Source organism: Podarcis muralis, chromosome 16, assembly GCF_964188315.1.
Source record: "Podarcis muralis chromosome 16, rPodMur119.hap1.1, whole genome shotgun sequence".
In the NCBI taxonomy this organism is placed as follows: Eukaryota; Metazoa; Chordata; class Lepidosauria; order Squamata; family Lacertidae; genus Podarcis; species Podarcis muralis.
The window spans coordinates 13,628,700-13,648,422 of NC_135670.1; the positions used below are offsets into that span (position 1 = coordinate 13,628,700).

At 47.2% G+C, this 19,723-nt stretch overlaps 1 protein-coding gene across 1 annotated transcript; it reads left to right on the forward strand.

Moving 5' to 3' along the window:
* Nucleotides 1–3,014: 3,014 nt before the first annotated feature.
* LOC114587062 (V-set and immunoglobulin domain-containing protein 8-like) lies at nt 3,015–12,135 on the forward strand (the record flags this gene model as incomplete). The annotated part of the gene is made up of 6 exons (XM_028710976.2): nt 3,015–3,275; nt 4,447–4,648; nt 6,560–6,724; nt 7,065–7,187; nt 8,259–8,487; nt 10,508–12,135. Coding segments are annotated over 6 exons (1,461 nt in total), but the record flags the coding sequence as incomplete, so codon positions are not given.
* Nucleotides 12,136–19,723: the final 7,588 nt, after the last annotated feature.

Here is a 19,723-nt window from a genome sequence, read left to right on the forward strand (position 1 = left end):
AATTTATTACCCACCGCTCACCAGCAGAGTCCCAAGGCAAGTTAAAACTCTTTAAAACCATATGTTGAAAACTTGTCGGCATCCATCTTGTCTCTGGAGACAATGGAAGGCTGTGCCTTCGGGGGCAAAGTCAAAGCGTTGGTGAGTTACACCTTTATGGACTGATACGGGAGAGACATGTTTTATTGCAGGTGGGGCAGATGAAAGTTAAAACCAATTACAGTCACGGGACATTATTATTATTATTAGAAGAGCGCTGCTGGATGAGGCCAAAGACCCACCCAAGTCCAGCATCCTGTTCTCACGGTGACCAGCCAGTTGCTTCTGGGGGGAAACCCCAAGCATGACATGAGCACTGCAGCTCTCTTCCATCTTATGGTTTCCAGCAACTGGTTCTCAGATGTATATAGGCGTCTGTCCCCCCCCCCCCCCATTTAGGCGGGTGTTAAGTTCCAGGCCCCTGCACTCATAAGCGAAAATCACGTAAGCGGAGCACACCCTCTAAAAAGCCTCTAAATGCCCGTTTTCCCCTGCTCTCCAGCTCTTTTTCCTGCTTGCTCTCCACACAACTCTCTCTTCAACTACAGCTGAAGCTCTGGGGTTGGCTGGAGGCCGGATGATGCGTAGAAAAGCGGCTGTGGCAGTGGCTGCGCTACCAAGGACCTCAGCTGCTAGGCAAGGAGGCTGAGCAGTGTAAACAAAGCCCCGCTTCACCTCCAGTCTCTTTGGGGCTTCCTTCGCCCTCAACGGCATCCTCTTTGGGCTGCAGGGAGGGTCACCTGGTGAGCCATGGGGGCTCTCCAGCTCTCTCCCACCATTTCCTGGTTTGAATCTCTTTATTTATATCCCGGAGCCATGCATATACACAGACGTGCGTAAGTTTATCGCACATAAGTGTGGGAATGTCTGTATTGCCTCTGAAGGAGGGTAGTAGCCTTATTCTCTGTGATCCGTCTAATGGAGCAGGTGGTTGCTGAACAACTCCAGGCACGCCTGGAGGATGCGGACCATTTGGATCCCTTCCCATTGGGATTCAGACCTCATCATAGGACTGAAACTGCCTTGGTTGCACTGGTTGATGATCTCCGGTGGGCTAGGGGACAAAAGTGAGAGCTGTTTCCTGGTTCTGCTGGATCTCTCAGTGGCCTTTGACACCATCAACCATAACAACCTTCTGGACTGTCTAGAGGAGCTGGGAGCTGGGGGCACTGTCATACAGTGGTTCCGCTCCTTCCTCCTAGGCCGTGTCCAGAAAGTGGTGGTGGGGGATGAGTGTTCACACCCCTGGGCCCTCACTTGTGGGGAGCCTCAGGGTTCTGTCCTCTCCCCTATGCTTTTTAACATATGCATGAAGACACTGAGAGAGATCATCAGGGGGTTTGGGCTGGGTGTCCATCAATATGCGGATGATACCCAGCTCTACCTCTCTTTTAAATCGGAACCAGTAAAGGCAGTGAAGGTCCTGTGTGAGTGCCTGGAGGCGGTTGGAGGATGGATGGTGGCTAATGGATTGAGGCTGAATCCTGACAAGACAGAAGTACTGTTCTTGGGGGACAGGGGGCGGGCTGGTGTGGAGGACTCCCTGGTCCTGAATGGGGTAACTGTGCCCCTGAAGGACCAGGTGTACAGCCTGGGAGTCATTTTGGACTCACAGCTGTCCATGGAGGCGCAGGTCAGTTCTGTATCCAGGGCAGCTGTCTACCAGCTCCATCTGGTACGCAGGCTGAGACCCTACCTGCCTGTGGACTGTCTTGCCAGGGTGGTGCATGCTCAATGTGGCAGCTAGACTGGTGACTGGGAGCAGTCGCCGAGACCACATAACACCGGTCCTGAAAGACCTACATTGGCTCCCAGTATGTTTCTGAGCACAATTCAAAGTATTGGTGCTGACCTTTAAAGCCCTAAACGGCCTCGGCCCAGTATACCTGAAGGAGCGTCTCCACCCCCATCGTTCTGCCCAGACACTGAGGTCCAGCACCGAAGGCCTTCTGGCAGTTTTTTCACTGTGAGAAGCAGAGCTGCAGGGAACCAGGCAGAGGGCCTTCTTGGTAGTGGCGCCTGCCTTGTGGAACGCCCTCCCATCAGATGTCAAAGAGATAAACAACTACCTGACATTTAGAAGACATCTGAAGGCAGCCCTGTTTAGGGAAGTTTTTAATGTGTGACATTTTAATGTATTTTTAATCTTTGTTGGAAGCCGCCCAGAGTGGCTGAGGAAACCCTGCCAGATGGTGGGGTACAAATAAATTATTATTATTATTATTATTATTATTATTATTATTATTATTATTATTATTATCCTTTTGTAAAGCTGTTCAAGCTAGTGGCCATCGTCAGCGCCTCTTTCTGCAGTGTTTCACTGGCCTGCACTTTGGTAAAAAGCTGCAACCATATGTGCAGCTGCCTTGATCCAGCAGGGCTCTTGTGTTCTTAATAGCCATCTTCATAGCATTCTGCTGCTTCAGAGAGGTCACAAACCAGTGGGTTCAAATTGCAAGGAAGTGGATTTTGACAAACGTTGGGAAGAACTTCCCGACAATACCTTCAGCAATGGAACAGAGTCTTGCTCAGAGGTTGGTGGGTCTTCATTACAGGTTCTTTAGCACAGACTGGATGGCCTGTCAGGAATTCTGTGGTAGTGGACTTCTGCCACATTCTTATGAAAGGCACCACACTTTGCAAAACCTTTTCTGGTAGAAAAAAACCTGGTTTTAGTCTGGGAGAATATTATCTGGGATACAGCAAGGTCTCACTAGACACAGGAGGGCAATTAAAAGCCTAACGAATAGAGACACCTTCCAAGAAACGGGACCCCTTCTTTGACTATGTTAATGACCAAAAATTAAAATCTTCTTACAGCAGCTGCTCAATATTCTCAGCGGAGAGCGTATGTTAAGTAATATGTTTGAATGTTGAATGTGTAAGTGTTATGTCTAGAAACAATGGATAAAACAAACACTATTAGTTGTACTGTACTGCTGGATAAGTGTTTAATGGTTATTGTATTTGCTTAAAAACCAATAAAAAATTGTTTGTTTGTTTGTTTTAATTTTAAAAAGACCTGGTTTAATGTGCTATGTGGCTCTTTGTTTTTAGTTTCCTGTTTTGCTGTGAGGATCAAGGAAAAGGGGCAGGATGTCATCTACCTTCCCAAAGGGGAGTCGGTCAAGCTGGGCTGCCCATTTGCGTCAGACCCAGAAGACGACACTCCGGACAATGGCTGGGACATTGAATGGAAGCAAGTGAAGCCAGGTCCACATCCCCAGGATTACCCGGTGAGTTTGTGGTTTTCAAACCCTGTGTCCCCGTCTCCCTGGCAGAGATGGGCATCTAGTGATTGCTGAGACTGCTGGTAGGGTGAGCGTGGGTTCTGCTTCAGGGAGGACAGCCCTCTTATTGGAAGGCATCTGCTACTTCAGGGGTCACCAATTTTTGGGGGGGGGCCTGTCAGCACACTTAGAATCCCCATCCAGAGTGTCTGGGGCAACTCGGTCAGATGGGTGGAGTATAATAATAATTATTATTATAATTATTATTTTGAGGAAGTGTTGTGGGCGTCAGTCACAAAATGGCTGACTGAGCAGGAAGAGCACTGTGGATTTTTGAGGGGATATTTATTCAGCCTTTTCATGGGTGCCATGTTGGAGTCTCCTGCTCTTCTTGAAGAGTTGCCTGGTCCAAGCCCAGTATAAACATTAAAAAAGGAGAACAGGGGCGCTGAAGATGCTTATTGACAGTGAGCATCTGGGCGGCAGACGGAGCAGCCAAACCATTCACCTGGTCACAGTCTTCCCCGCTGGTGTGAGATGGATTGTGTTTCTGTTTACAGTTTAGTAATTTAGTTGCATCTGTAAGTCGCTGGGTTTAGTCTCCCAGCTCGAGAAAGAGAGGAACGCCTTAGCGTTGAGTCCCTGCTTTGCTAGGAGAGTGTTGCAGGCCAAGCCAACATGGCAAGTCAGAAGTAAACCCCACAGAGTTCCATGAGTCATGCACACAAGAAATGTGCACACAAGTAGAACCTGAGACTGCTTTGGTTGTCTCCAAAGAGCTGTTTTCTGCGATCCTGTCACCACACAGGGAGTAGAAGAGAGCCTCTGCCCCCAGTTAAATAACAATAATACTAAATAATTAAGCAAAATCCTGTGTCCCTAAGGAATTGTTCTCTCCCACCTGCACAAAATATGCAAGTGATGGACATTTGCATGACTTACTTTAGTTTGCCATTTTTACTAGTTTGAATAAAAGATTATGGCTGAGCTAGGCTAGGTCAGCTGCTGAAACTATTACTCAGCACACTCCTCTGGCTTCAGAGATTTCTGTGGGCACTGCTGATGTCAAAACATAACTTTTCCGTCATAAGGACTAGCATCATAAAATGCACAAAGCTCCACTCTCCTCTGTCCAATGTGTTTTCCATCAACCTCTCCTTGTCTGATTCCTCACAAGCTCCTGAGTTACCATGATAACCGTGTCATCTACCCCGGACCTCCTGATCTCCAGCAGAGGGTGGGTTTCATCTCTCCAGATCCCAGCCTGTATGATGCCTCCATGCAACTACGTGACGTGCAGATCACTGACTCAGCCACCTACGAATGCAAGGTGAAGAAGACCACAGAAGCCAGCCACAAAGTGACCATCACTGTACAAGGTGGACCTCATCTCTTGTGCCATTCTTGGGGTGATGGTGGTGTTGCCTAACAGGAGGGGTTAAGACTGTAGCCTTAAGCATGTTTCAGAGAGCAGATCCTCATCTTTTAATGCAGGGCTGGGAAAGGGCCTGAGGGCGACATTCCTTCCAGGACAGCCTTCCAAGGGCCACTACCAGTGGTGTGGGCGGCCAGAGGCAATAGTGGGTGGAGCAATGCATGCAATTTTTATCTAGCTTCCAAACACACACCTCTCTCTCCTCAGCCCAGGCAGGCATTGGCTTGTATCCAATGCTAGTCTTGCTCAGAAAAGACCCACTGAAATCAATGGACCCAAGTTGAATGCCTGCATAGTTCAGTTGGTTGCAGCATGGTGCTGATAACGTCAAGGTTTCAGGTTCGATCCCCGTACGTGACAGCTTCGTGTTGGGTCCCTTCCAACTCTACAATTCTATTATTCTAAATGGGTCATGTTTATTGATTTCAGTGGGTCTACTCTGAGTAGGACTAGCACGGGATGCAACCCTAAATCAGAGTTCAAGAACACATTCCTGCTCTGCAAAAGCCCTTGGTGTGCAAAGTAGGGCCAGGGAGGGAGAAAGCTGAGAGTGAGCTAGCAAAGCCTGAGAGGCCACAGTTGGCCCCTGGACTTGAGGTTCCCCTTCTTTGAATGAATAGGTAGCATCCAACCAGGTGTGGAGTGCAAATTACATGCAGGAGGGATGGGGGGAGAGAAGTGACTAGAAAGGGTGGTACCCACAGCACTCATCAAATAATCCATATATGCCCACTGTTACGGAAAAATTGGGGGGGGTTGATTTTGCTGCCCAATTCTCCAAGGGACTGATTCCCCAAGTCGGTCAGAGATGAATGGATGGAGGCAGGATGCAGTGAAAGCAAGGCAAAACTTTATTTTTCTGTTGCAACAGAGTTCCCTCACCTCCTTGTAAGGAGGTAAGAGAGACCAGTGTGCAGGAACCTTTAAAGACCTTTGAAATTGCACAACCCCTTAGCCAAAGACCACCCTAAAAGCATCATACATACATCACAGGAGGTGGTCTACAACATAAATCCTGTCTGCCAGGGTCCTGATAATGGTCACTGATGGCATTTCCTGGGGAGCCTGACCATTCCATTGAGATTGTAAATACCGTATTTTTCGCTCTATAACACGCACCAGACCATAACACGCACGTAGTTTTTAGATGAGGAAAACAAGAAAAGAAATATTCTAAACGAAATAGTGGATATATGATTTTTGTGGTTCATGCTGTGGCCACAGGCATGTGATCTGACAGTGCAAAAATCCTGAGGATCCATGTGGATCCATGCTTTGTAACCACAGAGGAGGGAAGGAAGGGGAACCATGGATCCTCTGCTCACGACTGCAGCAGATCCCCCCGCCATCCATAGGCATTCGCTCCATAACACGCACAGACATTTCCCCTTACTTTCTAGGAGGAGAAAAGTGAGTGTTATGGTGCAAAAAATACGGTACTTTAGTTCCTGAATCTCTTATTTACAAACTTACACCTATTGACAGTTTGCTCAGTTTAACAGAACCTTGGATTTGCGGGAAGGGGGTAAGCCCCCTAGATTCCAGGCAGTTTTGTTGACGGGATTTGCAAACGAAAAGACAATTGGAAAGCTTTCCCCCATTTTCTTCCTTCTACTGCAGAGGAATATTTGAGGTCATTTCGGGAGAGTCAAAATGGCTTTTGGGGATTGTTCTGTTTGCCAAAATGTGAGGTTTTTCCTCAAGGAATATTTCCTAATATTTTAAAGGGTGAGAGATGGGTTTCCATGGAGTGTATTTTGTCTACTATGTGTGTGCACATGACACTTGCTGATCTAGAAAGGTTGGTGGCTCCCTGCTGTAGTAGGAAACTGATGTCTTCTCTCTGCCAATCTAGAAAGACCCCTACTCCCACAATGCTCGATAATCGGTGAGATAGCCTATGGGGCGGATGTCACGCTGCGCTGCTTCACTTCCACGGGCTCACCGCCCCTCACCTACCAGTGGTCCATGACGCACGGACATCAATTCAGGGACTGGATGCCCCCCGGAGGATCAATGGGTGAGTGACGACAACAGTGGGGCCAGGGGGAGGAAAACTATAGGGCAGGCATGTCCAAAGTTCGTTTCAGGGGCCTAATATCCAGCCCACCAGTCGGTTTAATCCAGCCCCTGTGGCAGTTTATTTCCTGGGGTAAAATCCTAAAACCCTCAACAACTTGGTCGGCCCTTTGGTTGGCCCCCACGGCCCTTCACTTCATCAAATCTGGCCCTCTTTGAAAAATGTTTGGACATCACTGCTATAGGGGCATCCTCGGACGAGGATTGGGAGAGGATCAGGCTCTCTGGACTTTGTCAGAAGCATTCCAATTAACCAGCCCTTCACACTCTTGTTTCTGCAGGCTCTGTCCCTGGAGACCTCCACATCAGGGATTTGTGCGAAGACCATGTTGGTACCTACCAGTGCAGTGTGCGGAATAACGTTGGCGTGGCCTATTGCTCCGTGGACATCTACTTTGGCGGAGGTAAGCGAGGGCGGGGTTTGTCACTAAGGCAACTTACCCAGACAAAACTGGCACAGGTATGTGGGAGAGTGAATGCGGGGGGGGGGGCATTTTTGTTCAGCACTACTTTCCTTGGTTTTTTGGGGGGTGTCCATTTAAAAATAGGGCTGCACACGCCCCACCCCACATCCCAGCAGCTTCATAGCTGCCCAAACATGTTGTTTTATTACATTTTTATTGCAATTTATTAAATTTTATTACATGTTTTGTTTTTAAAGTTGGGCTTTTGGGGTGTTTGTTTTAATGAACATTTATGTAAACCATTTCGAGGGGTGTTTGTTTGTTTGTTTGTTTGTTTAGCAGTATATAAATCCTGCTAAATAAATAATAAACATGAAAGGGGTCCCAGGAGAGGCAGCAGATATTTTATTTACTTTTGTAGAATATTGATTCATGGGAATGTTAGGTGATGATAAGATAGCCTCCCAGAGGAGCTGTCCAAAATCTCACAATATCTCTTTTGAGATCTCAGACGGCCTCACAATATGTTGTAGGAGCCCCACAGAGTTCTTTGCGCAACCTTCCCAGAGCGGGTAAGCAAGGCGGAGAGCTTACAGCCTCTTTCTGCAGCAACAAAACCTGGGAAGGTCATGCAAGATCTCGTAGGGTCTTCGTGAGATCTCGGACAACACCTTTCAACTGTTTCCTCTCCCCTTTGCTCTTCATTCATTCATTTCCCCACCACCACACAAAACTGTAATCATGCAAGTAAATCAGGCTAAAATAGCGCATCTACTGTAATACAGTGGTACCTTGGTTCTCGAACTTAATCCATTCCAGAAGCCCGTTCGACTCCCGAAACTGTTCAAAAACCAAGGTGCGGCTTCCGATTGGCCGCAGGGGCTTCCTGCACTCAAGCAGAAGTTGCGTCGGACGTTTGGCTTCCGAAAAGCTTTCGCAGACTGGAACACTCGCTTCTGGGTTTGCAGCGTTCGGGAGTCGATCTGTTCAGCAACTAAGCTGTCCGAGAACCAAGGTACCACTGTACTAGGGAGCGAGAGAAAGAGTCACTGAAGAGCCCTTTCATTGCAGGTTACCAAAGAGGTTTGATCATCGCGGGATCCGTCATCATCTCCCTCCTGGCCCTGGCCCTGATCATTGGGGGGATCATCTGGTGCTGTTCATGCTGTTGTGGGAAAAGCTGGTGTAGCGGTTGCCCAGGTTGCTACTGCGGGAAGGATTATTGCTGGGACTGCTGCTGTTCTGGCTGCACTCAGGAGCCGAAGCAGGAATACCAGGAGACCAAAGCCAGCGAGATCTGGTGAGTATTGTAACCCAAGGCAGGGGCGAGACTAGGCTTTATTTCACCCGGGTCAAAGACCCCATTTGGCAACCCCACCATGCACATTTGCATACATACGCACAGGCTGAGAGCCTCAAGGGCACCTCCCAGAGGCTTCTCCCAGGGCAAAAAACCTGGCTAGCTCCCCCCACCCGCCCCCGTAGTTAGGGCTCTGCAGACATCACAGGACGGCTGTGATTTGGTTCATGAATTGTTTTGGGAAGTGCAAAGTGGGCCAGTTCACTCTTTAAAGGCAAACAGAATCAAATTTCGTCTCCATTCTCACATCTCAAAAGGAAGGGTTGGAATAAGTGGAGGCGTCGGAGAAGAATTACACATTATAATTTCTAAAAGCAAGCCAGGGGAGTAAAAAAAAGGGGGAGGGACTTCCAAGGTTAATCAGAGCAAAAGAATGAATAGGAAACACCCCAAAAAAAAACCAAGCAGGGAATTCAGCAGTAAACAAATGAATTTTATGAGTAATTGTTAATGGACTGCTCTGAGCATGGGAAGAGCAGGCTATGAGTTCCTAAATCAACTGTAATGGTTTTGTGCTCCTCCCTTCTCCAAGCAGTTAGAGGAAACAATTAAGAAGCTCAATTTCCTTGTGCGGAGAGAGAAATGGGCACTTGTAATGGCTTCATAATGCACAGATATTACAGATTATTCACAAATATACAGGTCCGGTAGGCAGGTCCCTTCCCAGGACAGGCAGTGCTGGTATTCAAAGCAACAGCAGCCCCTAGGACTCATATTCAGGGTAGCAAAACAATAACCTAGTTAACTTATGGAACTCCCTGCCACAAGATGTGGTTTGCAAAAGTGTCTGTTAGAGGCAGGGAGCGGAGCCTCAATGGTAGAGCATCTGCTCTGCATGCAGAAGGTGCCTGCTCAATCCCCAGCATCTATAGGTAAGGCTGGGAATGTCCCCTGCCTGAAACCCCAGACAGCTACTGCCAGTCAGTGCAGACAATATTGCACTAGATGGGCCAATGGTCTCGTTCAGTATATATTTATTAATACAATATTTATTACTATTGATTTCACAACATTGTATATACTGCTTGATTGTAAGAAGCACATTACAAAAAGAGCAAAATATTCAAATTACTGCAAAGAAACAGGCATTTAAATAAGTTTTATTAAATTTCCACAAATTTCACATAAACCTTTCAATGCATAATAATTTTCCTTTTGTTTTATCGGGTTCCCATCCCTTTTTCTGTGGTGTTTTTTATTCCACCCCTTTGCTGCACTCTGTTGTTGCTCTTGTATACCAGAACCTTAATTACAATAGCCTCCAGTTCTTTCTGTTGCTCATGGTTCAAATCCTGCTCGCGAACTCATCATGTTACAGTATTTCTTTAAGTAATCCGAAAAAGGCTTCCATTTTTCCGTAAGACAGCCGTCGTTAAGTTCTCTTATTTTTAGCTGTTAAATTTGCTGATTCAGCATAGTCCATCACTTTACTGTGAGGCAAGCGTTTAAAACATTCAGAAGGAAGAACTGAGATAAACGATAAGCTAAAACATAAGATAAACCAAAACGATAAGATAAACCTAAGATCCGGGGGCCGGATGCAGCCCAATCGCCTTCTCAATCCGGCCCGCAGACGGTCTGGGAATCAGCGTGTTTTTACAAGAGTAGAATGTGTGCTTTTATTTAAAATTCATCTCTGGGTTATTTGTGGGGCATAGGAATTTGTTCAGGTTTTTTCCCACCTCGGCCCACCACATGGTCTGAGGGATGGTGGACCAGCCCACAGCTGAAAAAGGTTGCTGACCCCTGAGCTAAAACCAGATTCTTTAAAGCAGCCTCCTTTGTGCCCACGCTCATGAAATGGAACATTGCTGGCTGGTTGGAACGCTTGTCAGGATGAAAGCCCCTGTGCTGCAACATTTTGTTGCAGAAGACACATGTTTCACCTAACCCTGAGCTGATTTGTGGTTCCCCCCTGCCTTTCCTGCCCCCCACCCCCCGCCAATCCTGTTTCTTGCAGTGTGGATGCCGATGCTCCTCCAAGCAGACCGTGCAGCCAGGCGTTCAGTCGCGCAAGCAGCCTCCATTCCCTGCTTGGCGGCTACCAGACACGGACTGGCCAGTACGCGCAGTGCCGCAAGTACGCCTCCCCCATCGTTCAGGTGAAGATGACGTCTCCCCCCGACAGCGACGTGAGCGTCGTCCTGGCCCCTGAAATCCCATCTCCCCCCAGCTCGGAGCAAGGAGATGTTTCTGAGCACTACTACCCCGCTAAAGGGAAGGATGCTTATCCCGCAGCAATCGACACCGTTCCTGGATACGTCAAGGGGGAGAACTACAAAGGCTCCAGCCCGAGGCATCAGATCTACTCCGAGCCGCAGAAGTTCTCCACGCCCGCCTCAGATCCCGGCTGCATCCGCTGGCAGGATGGAAACACCAGGCCCTACAAGGGCACCGTAGTCATGATGCGATCTGCAAGCAAAGAAGGGCTTTTGATATGAGGCGAATGCCGGGCGGAGGGGAGGGGGGTGGGACAGGGAATGTTGACGCACCACTGGGGCTGGGGATAGATATTGCCGACTTCTCATTCAGAGCTGGAGATCAAACTCATCAGCCGGCCTCCCATCTTCATGTATGTCTACAAGTACCAGCCGCTGTTGGGATCTGTCTGTGTGCCGCCGTCCCGTGTGGTGAATCACAGAACTGCAGGTCGTGGGGTTCCCCATCAAGAACCTTCTGGTACTGCTCTGACTCTGCCCACCCAGGCTAGCTATTGGATCCTTCAGGGCAGGAAGGTGTGAAAGATGCTTCCTGTCCCAGCTGAGCCTTGAACAATGAGGACCTCCTGAGCATCCTTGGCTATTCTTTGGTCTTGACGTCTGACTTCCTCCTCCATTCCCTGATTTGACCTTTGGCCCTGACCTCTGGCTTTCTCCTTGACCCCCATCTCCTGATTCAACCTTTGGTCCTCACCTCTAGCTTGCTCCTTGACCTCGTCTCCTGATATGACCTTTGGCCTTGACCTCTGGCTTGCTCCTTGACCCCGTCTCTTCATTTCCCCTTCTTTGGTCTTGATTACTGGCTTGTCCTATGACTTCTGGTTCCTGGCTCACCTTAGACACTTGCCTACAGCCCAGCCCTGACAATGTATGGACCTCCATTCTGGCTGAATAGGAATGGGAAGGAGTAGTGGCTCCCCGTGAGAATAAACCTTCTCTCACTGTTAGAGTGAGAGGGAGGCCAATGCACTTCTTTTTTAAAGCCTTCAAAGTTTGCCCCTCTGCCTCAACCCCATTATTGGCACCATTGGAATTACCCTAATATATTGGCCTCCTTTCCATAGGAAGGTATGCATCCTGAAGTTCAACCCAAAAAGGCTTTTGCCTCCACCATTGTCACCTTCCCCTCCCTTGGACCCAACCCCAAACCAAATTTGGGAGCAGGGAAGGCCGTGGCAGAAGGTTCCCCAGAGCTCCACCAGAGCGTTTTCTCTTTGAGGCTCTTTCCCCTGTTGGAAACGATGCAAATAGCCCCCTTTTCTTGCTGGGGGTGATGGGCATGTGAATGACAGAGGTGGGGAATCTCTGACCCACGAGGCCATTTCCTCCCCCCACAAACTGCACCCACGTACCCACACCCGACATCACTTTGAAATCTGTCTGCAAGCATTTTGTATTGAAGTCCCCCGTGAAGGGATTTCAAAGCGATGTCTCTTGGTGCCCATCAGCTGATAAGCGCTGAAAGGTCTCGCTTTCTGAAGTCCAGTTCCAAGCTGTTTTTATCCAGTGCAAATGGACTCCAAAGGTGAGCCTTTTTCAAGTTGTCAGCCGGCATCATCATTATTTCAGGTGATTGGCAGGTGGCCAGTCCTTCCTAACTGTCAAAGTTGGCCCGCAAGGGTAGGGGGAGGGAGGATCTGGCCTGCGGGCCACATCTGGTACTCTTTCCCTGTTCTGGTACTGATACTAGTCTCCTCACCCCAAACTAAGTCTCTGGACCTCTGGGGCAAGGGCAGGTTGGAGGCAACCCTGCTTGCCTGAGTTCCAGTAGCGAGTCTTCTAATGAGGGCGCTCGCTTTTGCATGCACCCCCAATTTAAGCGCTCAAAACATTATTACAGTGGATGCACGGGTTGCAAACGTGATCCGTACGGGATGCACGTTCACAACCCGCAACGTTCGCAACCTATGTCTGCACATCTGTGCATGCGCAGGTTGCGATTTGGCACTTCTGCGCATGTGCAAAGTGTGATTTAGCGCTTCTATGCATGCGCAACCGCCTAAACCTGGAAGTAACCCGTTTCTGGTACTTCCAGGTTTCGGCGGTCCACAACCCGAAAAAACGCAACCAGAAGCGTCTGTAACCCGAGGTATGACTGTAGTTGTAAGTATTATGACAAGACGATGTATGAGGAATGCTTTCATCCAGCAAAAGCGCCATACAAATGCTGAGTATTATTAGAGTTAGGCTTGTTATTTTAGCAGCTTTTTTTGTTTTTGTTTTTGAATTTGTTTTTATGAATGAATGCTTCTCAGAAAACAAGAGCACAATATGAAACGATAACAGTATTAGTTAAACTACAGAATGGCATTTGTAACAGTCCTGTTTTCCTGAGCACACTTTCTGCGGCAGTGGAATACAAACTCTTCTAATAGCCTGATCCTTTTGCATATTTACTCAAAAGCAAGTCCCACTCAATTCAGCTCGCTTTTGGGTAAATGTTCATAGAACAGTATGCCAGCTGTGCATATGCCATTCTAAATCAGGGGCAAGGAATCAATTTTTCTGGCTAAGGACCGCATTTCCTCCCAAACAACCTTCTGAGGGCCATGTGACCATGGTGGGTGGAGCCAGAGGGAACTGTGGGGGTTGGGGGGGAGGGACAAATGTAAAACAGTAGGCTACTTTTTACACACACACTAAGCTCACTCACTTCTCCATCCATGCAAGTAAGAGGTGTTATCAGGGTTCAAAGTCACATTCTGCCCTGGGAAAATCACTCAGGGAATGGTGTGACCTGGGGAGAGTTTTGAGGGCTAGGCAGAGAGGCCTTGAGGGCCACATCTGACCTCTGGGTCTGTGGTTCCCCATCCCTTCTTTTCTAAAGGACGGAGGTGGTTTCGCACGCAGAAATAGAGAGGGTCAATTACAGTGGCAGGTGGAAAATAAAATAAATAGCTCCACAGCTAAATGTTGCTCTTAAATTTACTGCTGCAGCTGTCTTTTTTTGTCTTTGGAGTTCCATTCACCAGGAACGGGTGGCCTTCATCCATAGGTCCACTTGCAGTCCTCAGTCTAATTTTATGTGACCATCAGTCTAATTTCAAAAGACCTATGCAAGGAATAGCTTGAGACTTCTGGTAAGGAGCAATGTGCCCCTCCCCTGACGGCCTGGGGAGGGGGGAGGAGAGAGAGAGAGAGAGAGAGAGAGAGAGAGAGAGAGAGAGAGAGAGAGAAGGGGATGTCAAAGGGAGAGAAAAAATGGAGAGGGGACAGAGGAGTTGATCCTGCCCACTGCTGGCTTTGGCTGCACCCACAGGAAAAAAACAGCCCCATCAAATTACTCGCAAGGGAATGCGGTTCTTGACAAGAAAGTGTTGTCCTCTCTTGCCATACAAGGATTCCAAAGAGATCACACCCTCTCCTTCGCAAGACAGAGCACATGAACAAATGTTTCTGTTTGTAAATTGTCATGTTTGGAAACCATTTCTCCATTTTAAAATGCTTTTGAGAATGAATGTTCTTTTTTATTTTAAGAAGCTCTTTTCAGTTCAAGATGCAGGATTTTTGTAACTGTATACTTGAGTATCATCATTATCCTTCTATGTGTATGTGTGTGTCTTTTTAAAAATGTGTATATGGTTAGTTCCCTTCAATTAAATGTAATAAGGATTGTTAATTGCTTCTGAGATATTTCCCTGAAGGAGGGCTGTATAGCCTAAAAAATGCACTAGGCTCTTGAATATTTTTGTGGTTCAATAAATCATCTGCCTTTAATTATCACTTCAATAGTAGCCATGTTGTTGTGTTGCACCAAAACCAAGGCTTCATTCATACACAAGTTTGCTGTGGATTTGCTGTTACCTAAGCATGCAAGTATTTAAGAGCACCTGCATGGTGTCACTTCATCAAAATCACAGAACTGTAGAGTTGGAAAGGACCCCCAGAAGTAATCTAGTCCAACCTGTACATTCCCTCTCCATTTAATCCACATTTCCCCATTCTTTGGATAACCAGATATGAAAAATAAATCCAGTTTCAATGTGTGTGTGGGGGGGGGGGTTATACAAAGGGTTCTATTCAATTAAAGTGCTACTCAGAGGAGTCCCAGTGACATTAAATGAACATGACTAGCACACAATAGGTCTTCTCTGAGTAGAGCTTACGTAGATACAACTCAAAGTACCTATTGTTCATTGCAACCCAGTCTCTGAGCAGCGAGAGCTGTCAGCGATGTCTGCCCCTCTCTTGAATTTGGTTTCCTTGGGATGAAGATCAATGGCTGTGGTGCCTTCAGGAATTACACAAATATACTACCTAAGCAAAGGATGGAGGGTCTCACAGAATTAATACTCCAATAGATATTGCCTTCCCATTAGGTTCCCAGGGAGATCCTTAAGCCAAAGCTTTGGGTCCAGCCCAGAACAAGACCAGCCTTTGTGTACCCAGCTTCCAGCACAGCCCCTGCCCTTTGCCTATTGTTCTCTGTCCCTACAAAGTGATGCTGCTTCCAACTAGGTGGGGAGAGGGAGGATTAATCTCATTTGTCTCTTTGGCAACAGAGCAACCTTTTTGGACATGTAAATGGTGATACTTAGCTAGGCAGCTAAGGCCATTCTCTTACAAAGAAACTGGCCTGGCCAGTTCAGCAACCCCTTCTACTAGATTCTAATAAACCTCCTTGGTAGAGAATCAGAGGCCTGGAAAGGACCCACAGATATAATTGAGACCAAGACATACACTGCTATAACACTGTTAGGGAAAACTGTGTACAATGTAAACACAATTTTTGCATGCACTTGGGGGGGGGGGGTGGATCCACAGACAAGAAGATGATGGAATGGGCTTCTGACTGACAAAACTGATTGTGAAACTGAAAACACACAGTCACCTGTGACCTGTGCTGCAACAGGCAAATAATAATATTGCCCTCTCAACAAACGGATTGGTGGTGCTTTTTTCTTCACACACCTAACGCTATGCTTCAAAACCTAAGGTAGCAATTGCCAGGTCATTTCTAAAAGAAAAAGAAAAACAATGTCAGATGAAGCATTGTGTTGAGTCTGACCTTTTAAATGACTGCCTTAGTGCTTGAAGCTTAGTATTAAAACAGCACTAACAGTTTGTTTTAAGCAAGTAAAGTCACATCCTGCTAACCTGTTTATGAGGCACAAATCCTGATTTGTTTGCACAGCGTTTGCAAGGAGGCCTGGCGATCTCAGCTCTCTATCGAGCATTCATTCATTCTGGTTTTGTTGGCCTGGAGAGCACCCTACACAGTCCAGTGTATCTCCTAATCATTTTGCAGATTGCAAGGAAGTCCAGTTTGTGGGGGGCGTGGATTTAGAATGCAAGGCCTCCAAATCAAGTTTGATTCTGCCACCTGAATTTGTCAATATGCGATTGAACTGAACCGCACCCCACAGCGGCGGCAGTCTGGAAGCGCCCGAAGAGTCTGGTGACACTTGATAGATTATCAGATCTGAAGATGCAAAGGATATGCAAAGGATTTCCACTTGCTGGAGTTCAGTGGATCTGAATCAGGTCACAACTAGGGATGGGGCTGTTTGGGTTTCTCTCAGTTTCTCATTTTTCTCTAGGGTTTCAGACAGGGTATCTTTCCCAGCCCCACCGAGAGATGCTGGAAACTGAACCTGGGACTTATTGTATGCAAGGAAGGAACTCTACCACTGAGCTACACTCCTTCCTTAATATTATAGCCCTGCATTGTCATTCCTGCAGTCAGAAGAAATGACCTCCAGGAGCATTCGTGCTCCAAAATTCTATGTTTCTATTGCATCCCTGAGCAACAGGGAAGCATCTCACCTTAATCTTAGACCAGTCCTCAAGCAAGATTTAAAGGGGCTCCTGTGACTGTTATTCAGTTTTAACCACATATGCACATGCGCACATGGAGTGCATGTAGAAGATAAATGCGCCCCACACCAAGTTCATAATACTCTCACAGCCAGAAAACTATACAGAGCAAAAAACGAGGCCACGTTTAGCCCTTAGCTGACCTCAGCAACCCCTCTTGTCACATTACAGGAAATTCTTCCTGAGGCTCCCCTCTGTGGAACTGGTTTAACAAGTGTCAGTAAATATCCAAGCAGACGCCGAAATGGTATCTTATGTACGTGAATGGGGACAGGTCTGTGTCAATGGATTCTGGAGTCAAGGTATTCATCATTTCAAAAGGAAGTCTCAGACAGGAAGGGCAATTAATATCAGGTATTGCCAGGCGTCTTGATGGATGGACTTGCAAATGTGTTGGAGAAACATGACAGTTTGAGCATGATCTAATTCACATGCACAAGCACAACCCATTTTGTGATGTATCTGAGACATTTTTGGGGTGGTCCTTCTGTCAAGGGGCAGGTGGATAATTTCTGAGGTTTTAAAAGATGTCACACACCTTTGTTCCCGGGGCACCTCCTTGCAAGGGAGCAAGGAGACTTTGTTGTAACAAACCAATAAAGATCAACAGCTTGCCTTGCTAAGGTAGACTCCATTTGTATCTCTGACTTGATGGGGACTTGGGCTGTAAAAACCAACCCTGTGGGTGTGGGTGTGTGTACGTGTGTGTGTGCAGAACTGTGACCACAGCTGTTGCCTCAGACATGGCTTAGGTGAGCAGCAGAAGTGAGAGTCCCCACAGGCCGTAGTTGCCATCGCTTGGCCTAGCTCCCCACATACACATGTGGTAAGTGGGTCAGGTTGTCTGTGCGTTTAGGCTTACACAAACATCCACCCATATGTGCAAACAAATGAGGATCTTGCAGAAAAGGAAGAGTAGCCACTGTTTGCTTTGCAAAAGAGTAAGCTGGTAATAATATATGGGCCAATCCCAGAGGGTGGCAACACTCTGGTTTGGAAGGAGCAACATATGAATCAGGCAAATAATAAACAAAGGTTGCTTGCCAAGATCTGGCGGGGTTTCACCGTTGACAGAGATTCTGATGTTAAACTAAGAGGCATAAACTGACTCACTGCCAGCCCTAAGAATAGACATGATATATATTTTTAATGTTTGATGATTTATTGTGTTTTTAATATTCTGTTGGGAGCCGCCCAGAGCGGCTGGGGCAACCCAGTCAGATGGGCAACATATACCAAAATATTGGGGGGGGGGGGGGGAACTGACTGCCTTCTCGGTAGTGGCGCCCACCCTGTGGAACAGCCTGCCTTCAGATGTGAAGGAAATAAGCAGCTATCCTATCTTTAAAAGACATCTGAAGGCAGCCCTGGTCAGGGAAGTTTTTAATATTTAATGCTGTACTGTTTTTAACATTTGATTGGGAGCCGCCCAGAGTGGCTGGGGAAACTCAGCCAGATGGGCGGGGTATAAATAAATTATTATTATTATTATTATTATTATTATTATTATTATTATTATTATTATTATTATTATTATTATTATAATATTTGCCAATTGCTTCCTCAAGGCTGCCCAAAAAAAAAGAGAGGTTATGATTTGGTTAATATATTGGCAGTAAAACCATTCAACATTAAACCAGATCCACACACCTTTGATAGAAGGAGTCGGCCTTGATATGAGGCAGACCATTGGAGGAAGAAGAAGAAGGAGAAGGAGAAGGAGAAGGAGAAGAAGAGGAGGAGGAGGAGGAGGAGGAGGAGTTTGGATTTGATATCCCGCTTTATCACTACCCGAAGGAGTCTCAAAGTGGCTAACATTCTCCTTTCCCTTCCTCCCCCACAACAAACACTCTGTGAGGTGAGTGGGGCTGAGAGTGTGGAGGAGCTGCATGTGGAGGAGCGGAGACGCGAACCCGGTGCCCCAGATTACGAATCTACCACTCTTAACCACTACACCACACTGGCTCTCATTGGTTCAGCATAAATGCTGTTTCAGGCCATGCCAATCTTTGAGTGGCAAGAAACTTCAAGGCTTCCAGTGCTTGCACAGGCCTCAGTTTCCTTGGAATGAAGATTAACGGAGACTGTGGCATCTTTAGGAGATATGGTTTTATTTACACATAAATATAACCAGAGCGTAGGATGGAGGGGCTCAGAGCATTAACACCCACAAAGGAGCTTGATTCTTCAGCAGCCTCTTGACCCGGCTTCAGCCTCAGAGTCTGAACTGCTCCCTGTCACAGGCTCTTCCTGCTCACTAAACCCTGTTGCCCCTTCAGCATCCCTCCTCCTTATATCCTTCCTCTGGCCTCTCCTCTGTGTCCCACCATGAATCCCTGGCTCTGAGTCTTCCTCCTCTGGGGTTTCCCTGGCTGTTGCCTCCCACTACCACACCTCATCCAATGTTTTCCTGACACATGGAAACATTAAGCAATTCTGTCGATGCATTAATGCATTTGGTTTGCTGCTCGCTGCTTTTCACCGTTCTCACCTGTCGATTGGAAAAGAAGCTCCTTGGTCATTTCTTTTAATCATTTATTTGTTAAATTAAGGGAAGCCCTCGTTTCTTCCAGACGTGGGCTGCAGCAATAATTACATTCAGTCACATTTAAATACATAAAAGCATACAATGTACAATCAGTCCAAATAATCTGGAGCAGAAACAACGTCAAAGGTTGCAACCAGCCTGTCGCAAATGTATGGTAGAATGAAAAGGTCTTTCGTGATTTTTCAAAAATTCAGAGAGGGTTTTAACTTGATGAACTTCTGTGAGCATCGAACCACTTGGAGGGCTTGTCTGGCCCAGGTCTTTGAGGACAGCAATGGGGAATGGCAGAAGTAGGGCAGAAGTTATAACTTCCTTCCCAAAAGGGCAGGAGGGAGGAACCCTTCTGAGCCCGAGGTCTGCTTTCCTTTTGTAGACAACCTTTCTAGGGCCGTACGCCAGTGGGGGCTGAGGCCAGAGGCAAACGTGGACCGAGCAGCTAGTGAAAATTTCACCTTGGTACAGTAGGCTAGTTTCTACACACAACCACAAACAACCCAGTGTGATGAGAGCCAGTGTGGTGTAGTGGTTAAGAGCGGTAGTCTCCTAATCTGGGGAACCGGGTTCGTGTCTCCGCTCCTCCACTTGCAGCTGC